This window comes from Ictidomys tridecemlineatus, chromosome 7 (genome assembly GCF_052094955.1).
Source record: "Ictidomys tridecemlineatus isolate mIctTri1 chromosome 7, mIctTri1.hap1, whole genome shotgun sequence".
Taxonomy (NCBI): Eukaryota; Metazoa; Chordata; class Mammalia; order Rodentia; family Sciuridae; genus Ictidomys; species Ictidomys tridecemlineatus.
In genome coordinates this window covers 134,057,109-134,071,096 of record NC_135483.1, presented here as the reverse complement: position 1 = coordinate 134,071,096, position 13,988 = coordinate 134,057,109, and the positions used below count along the sequence as shown (strand labels likewise).

General features: G+C 33.8%; 1 protein-coding gene across 10 annotated transcripts in view; it reads left to right on the top strand.

Annotated features, from left to right (window-relative positions):
* The window catches only part of Cobll1 (cordon-bleu WH2 repeat protein like 1), a 154,239-nt gene that overhangs the window by 131,184 nt on the left and 9,067 nt on the right, over positions 1-13,988 (top strand). For all 10 annotated transcript variants that reach the window (XM_040294398.2, XM_078017504.1, XM_078017502.1 and 7 more), the window contains 6 exons: positions 170-323; positions 777-851; positions 2,062-2,181; positions 6,259-6,493; positions 7,471-7,568; positions 12,314-13,851. In XM_040294398.2, the coding sequence (XP_040150332.2) occupies positions 170-323; positions 777-851; positions 2,062-2,181; positions 6,259-6,493; positions 7,471-7,568; positions 12,314-13,851 (2,220 nt within the window). The remainder of the gene's footprint in view (positions 1-169; positions 324-776; positions 852-2,061; positions 2,182-6,258; positions 6,494-7,470; positions 7,569-12,313; positions 13,852-13,988) is intronic.

Genomic DNA, 13,988 nt, shown 5'->3' with positions numbered 1-13,988 from the left:
CCTTACTTCTGCACAGATTTTCTTTTGTTCCATAACTATTTTTTTGAATAAATTACTATTGTGCTTCATTTTGGTAGATGATGGATTTGTTCTAAAGATCTGTGTCTTCATAAGGTTTGCAATTAATTTCTAAATATAGGATTATGTTTGGTGGTTTTGTTTTTTACAGAGTCCCTGTGAAGCAGGCATGGTGAGAACAGGCTTACTGCAGCTCAGTAGCTCCTCCATCGGGACTTCATCTTTGAGGAGAACAAAGCGAAAAGCACCTTCCCCACCGTCCAAAGCAGCCCAGCGTTCAAGTGATGGAAATGGCCCAGTGACTGGTAATGTTACTTTTCCCATTAACACTCTCATTTGTATTATGTTCTGCTTAACACAAACAGAAATGATATATGTTTGTCTTTTTATTAAATAATGACATTTAGGATTTATAAATAGTCCCTGATTATTCTCACTTGACTGCTTTCTATGAATCTGCAACACAAAATAAAATGACAAAATTATATGGCTTCATTATCCTAAAATGAGCAGATTGTAATTTGTAAACGTATTTAGAAAACATTGCCACTCCAGGATTGACTTATATAGTAAGAGGAATGAATCTAAGTGGAATTTTGTCATTTCACAGTTGGGTAGTAAAATAACTTTTAGCAAGGTCAGGGCTCAATTCTTTCTGGATTGTATATATATATATATATATAAAAAAAAAGCTACAGTGAAGCTGTAAAGGTGTTTTATGTATGAGGCTTGTTTATAAGTTGTGTTGTTCCTTTCAGCCCTGCAGTTAGTAGATGGGATTCCTCCAGACAGTGCTTTGGAAACGAGCTCTCCTGAGGGGCCCTCCAGCCCAGGTATGACACCTTGACTCCACTCTGTATCAGTACTGAAAAAAGAATTTCCATGACAATTGAGGAATGGATTTAATTAGAATGCTCTATATGAAAGAGATCAGATTCTTTGACCTCATTTCCCAAATTTATTTCGTGAAATGAATTCTCCTTCCCTTACTCCCCCCAGGAGTAGAGATTAGAGTCTGAAACTGGCACAAGATCAACATTTCAGTTCTGGAATTATACCTGGAGGATTTTCCCTGTTTGGTCTCTTGTTTTTCCTTATTCAGTGTCAGGTCGACATTTGTTAACCTCTTCCCAAGAGTACTGACAACATCATAGTTAGAAACGTTTGGTATGTTTGGGAGAAAAATTTACATTAAAATATAAGCATAGTTTCTTTAACCAATGCTTCTAGGTATGAATTCAATGACCAGGTATCCTACTGTCATGGTAAAAATTTGTTACCCTGAAAATCCTTTCTATTATATAACTTGCATTATCAGTTCTCCTCAAATAAGTAAAATTCCAGTAAAAATAGAATGATTCAATCTAATACCATTTCCAATATTTTCAATAATAGCTACTTAGTGGCCCTTATAAAAAGATGTATAATAAAATTTCTCACCTTTAGCGTTTGTTAGACATAAATGAATAGAACAGATTGGAAATGTGATACAGAAACAGAATATTATATGCTAGTACCTTAGCATGGGGATAATTTGGTAAGTAAGAAAAATACTTATTATGAATACCTAATTTTTAGTGTTTGTTTTCACAAATTTGGAAAAGTCCAGGAGTACCTAAATTTTAATCTGAATCTTTAATCTTTATGATATAGGAATTTGGAAATTAATATATATATATATATATATGAATTCTTTACTCCTGTGTTTGTGATTTAAAATATTACTATTATATAACTAATAATGATTTTTTTTCAGAATAATATCAATGATCCCATCTTATTCTACAAAGGAAATGTAATGAATAACATTAACAAATGTATAGTGAAATTAGAAGATTTTGAAGTACTGGAAAAAGATGTGCATGCTATTCAAACTCTGCTGGGTATCTGTTTCTCTCCCTTTGTTCTCTTTTCGTCCTCTTGTTTAATGCATGGATAGTTGTGAGCTCAGAAATCTGATTTCTTCGAAAATGCTTTGTGGTCTCTGCTTACCTTAACTTTGTTGTCTAAGTGCCATTTCTACAGAATCTGCTTCTTTGGCAGAAGCCTACCTGGGCCCTGGGCTCCTCAGTCATGAACAGAGCACGGTTCCCAAACTGACAGATGAAGCCTCTCTCTCTGAAGGCCCTGGAACGCCTGAGGCAGCCATAGCATCATTGACATGTAGGTGTCGGGGCCTTTCCTGATTGTAGCTTTGTTTTATGCAGATTAAGACATCATCCATTATAGACTTGATTACTTGTGAAGCCTTTCTGTAAGAATGTTTCATAAAGAAATTGGAATTTCTTTTCACTTGAAATTTTATCCATGGTTAGAGTTTACAATAGTAAACTATATAAATGAATATGATGCAATGGAAGATTAATAAACTTGGGAATTCTGTAGAATTTTACCTTCTATTTGACTTCCTGCTTTTTTTGAGGGAACTTTAAAACCTTACTATTTTCAATAAATTCACTATGTATAATATAGTTTAGATTCAGAATTGCCAAAAAATGAGAAGGAATTCAAATGTCCCCATTCTGAAGAATGGGCAAATTGTAGTTCATCCATGTATTAGAATACAGGACTTCTACTTAACCATAAAAAGGAACAACAATGAATCCTCACAATATGGCTGAATCTAAAACATTATGTTAAGTCAGGAAGCCCAGATATAAATGCCTAGATGTTATATTCTTATTCATGTGACACTTTTGCAAAGGCAAAACTACAGGGATAATGGTTGCCAGAGATTAGGAAGTGTGAAGAAGTTTAGGTGACTAACAGAATTTTCTATGTCTTAATTGTGGCGGTAATTGTATTTATACAACTATATCAGTACATCAAAATCCAAAGAATCATGTGAATTTTACTGAATGGAAATTATTTTCCAAGGATGAAAGAAAAACAATTCTAGTAGCATAAACAATGCTGTGACACAGCATATTTGAATGAATGAATAACATAAAAAAGGGATTGTATTTGAATAGGATTAATTTAACACAATTATATTTTTGCAAAGGAATAGTATTTAATAGGCTATTTTGCCATTTTGAGGATCCCCAGGAAAAATATATTAGATATCTTAAAAGTCCTAGTTAAATTTTAAACTTTAATAACTTCACAAGTAAAATGCTACAGACTAACAAAAATGTCTTTTGGAAGTTTAAGTAACTACATTTCTTTTCTGTATGTTAATTATTTTTTAATCTTGAATAATTAAAAAAAATATTCTTTTGAGTCAGTATTTGCTATTTTAAAGGGAATGAAAAAAATAAGTTAAAATATTCAAATTATCAAAAATAAAAGAAACTTCAGTCATTATACTTTCAAATGATTTTAAACAATTTAAATAATTTCTTTCCATGTTTATTCCTGAGAATTCTTAACAGTACTTTAAGATTTAGAACACCATGTTCTTTGAAAGTGAATACGCTGCCTTTAGAACTTTTAAACCTGAAATAAAATAGTTCTGATAGAACACTTGTGAAACTTATTCATTGTTCACAGCCCCTTCCCCGTTTCTTTTTTTATTTTAGTGCTAGAATTTGGCACATACTAAATAAACTTTTTTTTTTCAAAGTGTGAGCTTACCTGTGCTAATCAAACAGACTGAAAATTCTCTTGGGCGATTAGAAATTCTTAATATCATTCTAAGTGAAATAGGTCAGACTTGGATGTTCTGACAAGGGTTGTATGTTTTCTCTCACATATGGAAGTTAGAGGGGAAAAGGGATCTCATCCAAATGAAAGGGAGTAGAAGAAGGGGATGGAAAGGGAGGGAGGAGCTGAGGGCATGGAAAGTATTAGTGAATGAAATCAATCAAAGTATACTATGTCCACGAATGAACATACCACAATAAATCCTGCCTTTATATATAATTATAGTGTCCTAATTAAAATAATAGTAATGGAAGGCAGATCATTAGAGAAGCCAATCAAGGAGAGGGAGGAGTGGAGGGAAAGGGCAGGTAGTAGGGAATGAGATTGATTAAATTATGTGCATAATGTGTAGGCACATGACATAATGAATCCTACCATTATGAATAATTATCATGCACGGGTTAAAGATAATTATTGCCTTTTCTAAGACTTTTAATAATAGGAATGCTTTTCAAGTGGATAAAAATACATATTTAAGCAAGCTGGTATGATGTTTACAATCATCAAATCATCCCAGAAAAATTCGAAAACATTTTTGAAACATCTTACTCATGCCTTATACCTTAATTGAGACCAGTTTCTCAGTGAGAACCTCATACTTGGAAAAAAAGTTATGTATCTGAAATACTTGTGACAGCATGAAAAATAAAGGGATAATGATGGGTAATTTGCTAAACATCACATCAGTTAATATACTGAAGAGTCATGTATAAAACACTTCTACATCTGAACCATCATGGGCTTTTATTTTTCTCAGTACACAGTTTTCAACTTATATAAATATACTCTTACTATGATATGATGTTATAGACATATAATATTGCACAAGGCATCATAATGGCTATTGCACATGTCATGATAAAGCAACATTTGCCAAAACATGTACATATAAAAATTCACTTAAATTTTTAAATACTTCTTAGTACTCTAATGGGGGCATTTTATTAATTTAAAGTACCCCATATTTGTTCCTTTTTGATACAGGGTCTTGCTATGTCACCCAGACTGACCTTGAAGTCCTAGACTCACAGTCCTCCTGCCTCAGCCTCCTGAGGTGCTGGGACTACAGTCATGTAATACTGCCTGAGGCTGGGGATGGAACCCAGGGCCTCAAGCATGCTAGGCAAGCTTTTAACTAAACTGTGTCTCCAGGCTCAATGCCTGTTTCTTAAGAAGCACAATGAACATACTTTTCTGTCTCCACATTAAGAGAGAAAATTATATTTTTACGTATAAACTTCAAATATCTTAAAATTTTTATTAAATTTTGTGAATGTGCTGATCACTATAATCCAATGCCGTAACATATTTCCCTCCTTTTGAAGTAAAACTTTACTTGGATGTTTAATTTTATTTAAGAAAATTCTAGGACCTTAGTGTTTGGTTTAAATTTATTTTCACACCTCATCTTGACCATTGACTATGGACATCAACTGCTAAGGATGTCTCCAGCTTTATCATAGTACCACTGGTTGTCAATACTAAGAAGTAATGATAAAACGCATTTTTGTACAATGAAAAATTAGCTACAACTGTTGAAAAATGATAACTACACATATTAGTATACGATATTTAAGATATTATAAGTAGATCCAAAGCTAGGTTGAAACATTGGGTATAATATACTTATATTTACATTAAATAAACCAACAAAAAAGGAAATGTGAATATGGATATCTGCTTATGTGTGCATGTTATGCTTTCTGACAATATACAGGAAAAATGTGTTGGAGGAAGTTGCCTCTGAGAATCAAACTGGGTGGTAGTAAAAATTATCAGTGCTTAGTACTTGTTTCCAGGTTAAAAACATATTAAGCATTTAGATCATTTAACCCTGGTTGCACAGTAGAATCACTGGAGGAACCTTAAACATTCTTGGCCCCACCCTTTTGAGATTTTTATTTAATAGCTGAGGAGTAGGGTACGAGCTTGAGTATTTTCAAAAGGGGTTCAGATAATTTTCAGGTGTCGTTAGTGCTAATAACTACTGAGTCAAACTCTATGTGCAAAAATCTCGTGCTTGTTTAATTTGCATTAAAATAAACTTGTATTTAAGTTACATTGATTTACAGCATGGATTTAAAATCATTTTTTTTTAAGGAGAGAGAGAGGGGAGAGAGAGAGAGAGAGAGAGAGAGAGAGAGAGAGAGAGAGAGAGAGAGAGAGAATTTTTAATATTTATTTTTTAGTTCTCGGCGGACACAACATCTTTGTTGGTATGTGGTGCTGAGGATCGAACCCGGGCCTCACACATGCCAGGCGAGCGCGCTACCGCTTGAGCCACATCTCCAGCCCATGATTTAAAATAATTTTTAAAAACGTACTCTTAAATGAAATATTTAACTTGACATTTATGATACTAAATAATCTTCTATGAATAAAACCTAGAGTGATAGCAAATGTATTTAGGATTATGTGCATGTGAGACAATCTTGTTATATATTAACATGATTATTCACATGAGAAAAACATTTCACTAATTTTGAACCTGATTTAAAGACTTCAGCTAATTATTAAATATTCCTTCCTTGCTAGTATTACATAGGGTAAATGAAACAAATTAATATTCAGGATTATATATGCATTTCTTTGTAGCTGGAATAAGCTCTGATTATAGCCTGGAAGAAATAGAAGAAAAGGAAGAACTGAGTGAAGGGCCTAAAGATGAGGTGGAAAATATTTCTCTGAAGTCACCAGACATTCCTTTTGCATCTACTGATATAACAAATACACTGAAAAATGATTCTGACTCAGCCCTTGGCATCAATAGCAGAGAGGCCTCTCAAAACTCCAAGGAAGAAAACCAAGAAACTAGAAACACAGATGGACCGTAAGTAGTCTGAATGCCAGAGTGTTGCTGGCAATTTGTTTAGTACTATTCTTCTAAAATGTAGATCGGATTATTTTAAATACAAATAGAGTCAGTTCCTTTTATTTATATTCTACCACTCTTACCATCATCATCATAAAAATGTTTATTAGTAGCATATTTATTTGCATATAATTGTGTTCAAAGTCTATCAAATTTACTAGTTCAATATCCCTGTCATATAAGCCATAACATAATTTGTATGACCCCAAAATTCAAGTTTTTGTGTATTTTGCCTATTACTTATTTGACTTAAATGAAACATTTAATTTTTAATTTTTATCAAATGCTCACTGACATATAAAAACAATTCTCTGTAATAGAGTATAAGTTCAAATCCCCAGTATTATTTTTACAGTCAACTTTATGATGCAGAAAGGCATTTTCCATATTATCCTAGGTATCTAAAGCTATAGTGAATTCACATATATTATGTTTGAGATGCAACACCATGAATAAAGATGAAATCAACCAAGTAAAATAAATCATCTTCATCAGAGGTTTAACATAATTTGCATGGGATTGTCTCCAAATTAAACCATTCTGTCATTAGAAAAAAATCAGGTCAATTCAAGTACGATTTCTGTAATTGACTTTGCTAGATGCAAGACAAAAATGTTTCATTAAATTTCCTTTTTCTTTAAAAGACAAATAACCAAAAATATCAAAATAAAGACACTATTTTGGTAATGAATCCATTTTCCCAAGCTTTTTATATCTTTCTGTGTAATAGGACCACTATATGAAAAAAAAAAAAAAAAACCTTAGGTTTCACAGAAACATTTCCTCTCAGTTGTAATTTTTCCTTTGCTTTTAAATTTTCAGTATTTGGCAGAAAGAGATGATTATTTCAGTCCATCTGTCTTTGGAAATTATTGCCTGTTTTCTTATTGTATGAGTTTGAATAGTATACACATATACAATATCATATCTTCCAGAGGGTCACACAGTACTGTGTATGATACAAGCAATGAAGATATGATAGCTCGCACTGTAAGAAATTTGAAGTCCGATTTGGGCCCAAGCGAAGAGAATGGTGAGTTTTATAAACACTGACAGCTTACACATTGGTAGACAATGATGTGCCAAGGACTATCCTTAACACATATCAACTCATTTAATCTTATATATTGACTCATTTAATACCCACCTCATTTACAGGCTATTATGGGTACTATTATTTTTAGTCTCATTTTACTGAAGATTGAATCACAAAGATGTTAATTCCCACAACTAGTAAATGATGGACCTAGAGTTTAACTCAGTCGGTATTACTCCAAAGTGTGCTCTTAGCTATCCAGTGCGTTACATTTGATGATGTTGTTAAGTCTTAGGGATTGTCGAACTTCAACCTTAGATCTTAAAAGCAATGTCCTCTAGGCATCTATTTTTGTTCTGTTTTTCTGTTTTCCTCCTAATTCTGTAGCACAATCCTATTTTACATCATACTCAAGTTGCTATATTTTGGATGAAACTCATCTGCCTGATTTTCAAGGCTCAAACCATCTAATTATGTAATCTTATTTACACTTTCCCCAATTCTCATTACCATCTCAAGACAGTTTCTTCTTTTTCCTATGATGTAGTTCCCTCTATTCTATCATTTGGTCTATGCTCATCCCAGTTTTGCAGAGAAAACAATTTTCCATCTAAATCCTACCACTTTGTTAATTTTGTTAACATGATTCCTAGAAGCTATGCAGTTCTGTATTCCTGACTCCTCAACTGAATTGGATCATCTTGTATCAGAGAAATTGATCTTGCACAATGATATATTTCAAGGGAATAAGAAGAAAGTGATTTATGAAGGCTGATAGCCCACCCCATGTTAACATACAAAACCCAGTTAAGATTCATAAAAAACATAAGACTATAATATTCATATTTGAATAAGAAGTCATAGTCCCAATGATATCTATATATCTATGTCAGTTTCATTTTTTTCTTTTTTTATTATTGGTTGTTCAAAACATTACAAAGCTCTTGACATATAATATTTCATACATTTGATTCAAGCAGATTATGGTATGTATATGTAAACCTGAATGTGTATGCTGCTGATTGACTTTACTTCAAATGTTCAGTCCCATTCTGAGACACATGGAGAATGTCATTTCTCCATGTGTAAATCGTGTCCTATTCTTTATATCTTGATTATTTTTTCCCTTCATATACTGTGATGGCAGTAGCATTCCTATTGAGAAATCATGATTTAAAAGCTACTTCTTTCTTAGCAAAATGATTTAGTATACTATTTTCAAAGATTTTGACATCAAGTTAGTGCTGGGGTCACAGTACATTTACGTAATATTTATTTTGATTTGTACACACTTTGAAATGACCTTTTGTCAACTTTAGGTGATTTTAAAAATAAATAATTTATTATCCCTAAAGTGGTTTTATTCTCTTTTCACCTACAGTATACACTTATTTAAACCATCCTTTGGTCATATTGTAGATGTTTATATTAATTTTGAGTAGAGAAAGGACATTACAGAAGCTATGTTCTCCTTCTACTGGCCACCCTTGGAAAATAACTTGACCATTCACAGACCAAGTAAGACTCTTGTCAGATATGTATGAGGAGGAATTAGCTAATAAATTCAGTGGTGATGCTAAGCTTCCAGGCCTGAAAATCACTGGGAATAATTGTGAAATGTTGATGAAAAATTTAGAGCTAAATTCAATGATTCAGTAGGTCTAACCCACTGAAAATATAAAAAACAAATTTGGAATATAAAACTAATAAATTAGTGTGTGTTAAGGAGGATTCAATTTAATTTATATTTTTACATTGATTTACTTCCTCTTGGAAAATATTTCTATTTTTGAAACTGGATAATATCCAGTTTCAAAATATATTCAGTGGAAAATAAGAAAAAGCAAGAAAGAAGAAAATATTTTTAGACTCATTTAATTTTTTAAAATTTTTATTCTTTTTAGTTATACAGAGCAGTAGAATCTATTTTTGTATATTTTTATAAGCATGGAATATACCTTATTCTAATTAGTATCCCAGTCTTGTGGGCATAAACAATGTTGAGATTGACTGTGATGTATTCATATATGTACATAGGAAATGTCAGGTTCATTCTACTGTCTTTCCTATTCCTAACTATCTTCCCTGCCCTTCATTCCCATTTATCTAATCCAATGAACTTCTATTTCTCCCCTCCCCTCCCCTTTGTGGGTTAGCATCCACATATAAGAGAGGACATTTGACCTTTGGTTTTTGGGATTGGCTTATTTCACTTAGCTTGATAGTCTCCAGATTCATTTATTTACTGGCAAATGTCATAAAACCTTTCTCTATGGCTGAGTGATAATCCATTTTGTGTGTGTATATCATAATATATCCATTATATACATACATATATATATATAATATATCCATTGTATACACACACACACACACACACACACACACACACACACACACACACACACACACACACACACACACCCCTACACCTACCCACCATAATTTCTTTATCCATTCAATTGTTGATGAACATCTAGGTTGGTTCCATAGCTTAGCTATTGTGAATTGAGCTGCTATAAACATTGATATGGCTGTGTCGTTGTACTATGCTGATTTTAGATCTTTTGGGTATATATTAAGGAGTGGGACGGCTGGGTCAAATAGTGGTTCCTTTCCAAGTTTTCTGAGGAATCTCCATTCTGCTTTCCAGAGTGGTTGTACTAATTTGTGGTTCCTTGAACAATGTATGAGTATACACTTTCCCCCACAATCTCGAAAACAATCATTGTTACTTGTATTCTTGATAATTGCATTTAGGCTCATTTTCTGTTGCCAAAAATATGTCTTACATTCTTTTGTGCTCATAATAGTGTTCAGAATAGTGCTTTTCATATAAACATTAAATACTTAACCAAGTTAATTAAGAGCAGAAGCAGAAATGTGCCTCTTCTTTGCTTCCTTATCTTACATATTCTTAATTTTTATATCCCAAAAGTTTTCAGTTCTTGGTCATTGAGAAAAGAAGTCACTCAAATAGTGAACATAATGTGATAATCAGTTGAATTTTATTTGGGAAAAATAAAAATAAATTCTATTTTAAAATGACATACTTTATATAGGAATCTGGTAACACAAATATTAGCAGCCATGACCAAATAATAGTATATTTAAGCAATGTTTAAAAATGTGAATTTTTAAAAAAATTACATAAAATTTTACCTGACGTCATGACTTATTTTGTTTAGGTAAAGCTTGTATGGTTTTGTTTGTTGTTTTCAGAGAAACTATTTACTGTAGCTCCTCCAATTTTAGGGCTTGTACTTAATCTCATCCTCTTTTAGGTAAAAGTGGGTGATGATAAAACTTTAGAGAAATACTTGACATCTTTCATGAGTTGACTTTTGAGGCCTGCCACTTATTAATGCTATGCAAGCCATTCCCATATCTCAAAAGGAAGGTTGCTGGTCATCATGCAGGAGAAACGATGCCTCAGAGCATTTGAATAGAGAGGAACAGGACCTTACTAGGTATGGACGCATGTTCATAATGCCTGCACACTTCCAGATGCTGTTCCAGTTCTCTGCCATCCTGTGGAGTAGAAGCTGTTGCTACTAACCCAGGGATTGGCAGACAATTTGCATTTTCAGGTCATATGAACTAGAATTAGAGGAAAAGTCAACAGGATCTGAGAGGGAGACTGTCACAGATCTCTTGGGCTACAACTCTAGAAGAATAAGGAAATTTTTTTCCCCACAGAGAAAAATCAAAACTAACATTTTTGTTTTTATAAGGTTGAAATCAACCATGTTATGACTAAAAACAAATTCCTCCAAAAGACTTTAGTAAGGACACCCAATGAACATGACAATCAACGTAGACTGTTTTTTGTTTTTACTTCAATTTTCTTTCTTTTTTTTTTTTTTTTGATGATGCTGGGGATTGAACCCAAGCAAGGCCTTAGCACATGCTAGACAAGTGCTCTACCATTGAGCTATAACTCCAATTCTTTACTTTCTTAAAGGTAATGTTTTCTGTTGTTTGCCTTAATTAAAAATGATATTTACTGAGATTATTTTAGTACTAGGTATGAAATATAAGTGTACATGAGGGGCTATGGAAAAAAGATTCTAAATGGAGGGAAAAATACAATTTTTTAATTTATCAATTTCTTTCTTCATTTACAATAATGGAAAAATGAAGTCTTTACTTATAAAAAGAACATAGTTGCCTTCTCTGTATTGCCTATTCTAGACAATATTCTATCTTAAAATATGACCTAAATGATAAATGTGTACATATATGGATATATGTGTGCATATGTATCTGTATAATTTACATACAATTATATCTGTAATTTAGAATACTTATTTTCACACCTATAATCCAAGCCACTCAGGATCACAAGTTTGAGGGCAGCCTCAACAATTTACTAAGGCATTCTCAAAATTTAAAAATTTAACAAAGGGCTGGGGATGGACTCAGTGGTAGAGCACTTACCTGCAAGCTTGAGACCTTGGGTTCAATCCACAGTACTGTAAAACAAACCAACATATTTTCACCTCTTTACGTGTCAGCAAAATAGATGTTATTATAATTTAACATGTGGCCACATTAGTTAAAGAGGTTTCAAACTCGGGTTCTTTTGAGTGTACAGCCCTTACTGCTTTCTCTGTATGCCAATGCCTGAATTTGTATAATTAGTGATATAAAGATTATCTGTAGCATTCAAACCAACGGATTATAGGTTGGATGAGGCAAACTTTGTAAACTTGAATTTTTCTGTTTTTTTCTCTCAATAGTTCAGAATGAAATCATTGTCCTTACAACAAATACAGAAGATACTATGAAAGATAGAGTGAGGCGAACAGAAATCATTGTAGAAGGGGAAGCAAAAAATAAGGATGCAGTCATGGAAGTTGACAGACAGTCAAGCTATCAAGCACATAACACTGTTAATGTTGTAACTTCCAAGGAAAATCATCTAGCAGCAGCATCAGTACCAGACCACAAACTGAATCAGCTTGGTGCAGAAAAGATGAAAATGCAAGATGCGGCAATTCAGACAATCCCTTCCAGCAACAGTTCTGAGGGGAATCACCAAGATCATAATTTGCCTGCTTTCAAAGTTGATGAAAGTGTGCAAACTTCAAATAACAAACCAACTCAACACCTATCTTTAAATCTACAAAATTCTGTAACTACCTCAAGAGAATTGAGGATTCAGAGCACCCCAGTCATATATTCAGAAGACAGACTTGCCATAAAAGATCCAGCTTGTGCACAAGGCAATGATGATCTTTTGTCTCCTGTAGATGGAACCGATAAATATTCATCTGCTTCTTACCTAAAGAATCTGCCACTTTATAGACAAGACAATAATCCCAAACCAAAACCTTCCAATGAAATTACAAGAGAGTATATACCCAAAATTGGAATGACTACTTATAAAATAGTACCTCCCAAATCCCTGGATATACTGAAAGACTGGGAATCAGAAACCATAGGGTATAAAGATGATCAAAAGATTCATGCTTCAGGGAATGTGAAGGAGATTGCCCTGCAAACACAAGACCTTGTTACTTCTGAAGGCCCAGGGAAGCTACAGCTAGACCCTAAACCAAAGCCTAACTTGAGAACAGAGCAACAGTTGCACAGGGCTGTGAGCTCACCCGATGGTGCTGTGACTAATCCTCTCAGAATGACAAGAGACACTGGCACAGCTCCTTTTGCGCCAAATTTGGAAGAAATAAACAATATTTTGGAATCAAAATTTAAATCTCGGATTTCAAATCCCCAGGCCAAACCAAGTTCTTTTTTCTTGCAGATGCAGAAGAGAGTATCAGGTCAGTATGTGACATCTGCAGCTGCCAAGAATGTCCATACTGTCCCTAATCCTGCCCCCAAGGAACTAATGAAAAAAGAGATAGAAAGGGACACACTGCCTCATTCAGAACAGACACTTCCTCCCTTAAGTAAAACTACTCACCCAGCTCCACAGCCCCAAATTAAAAAGATGGAGGATGACATCATCAACCAGAAACCTGCTGAAACCTCTCCTCCTCCCGTAGCTCCCAAGCCTATGCCTCTTCCCGCTAGTCAGGTAGCAGCAGTAAACCTGAAGACTTTGAAAACTTTTGGTGCCCCAAGACCATACTCAAGTTCTGCTCCTTCGCCATTTGCCCTTGCTGTTGTGAAGAGGTCACAGTCTTTCAGTAAGGCACGGCCAGAGTCGCCCAGTGTGGGTGCATCCACCCAACCTCCAGCTCACACAGAGGATGGGAAGACTTGCTGTGTACATAGGTGTGCAGACATCCCACAAATTGATATGATGGATAAGGTAAATGTGACCTTTTAAAAAATAAGTATTAGGATTATTATGGAACCTGGTTAAAATAGTGGATAACAAGCATGTTGGTGTGTTTGTGCATTACTGAACTCTGAATTCTTATTAATAGGATATCATGTTATTATAGG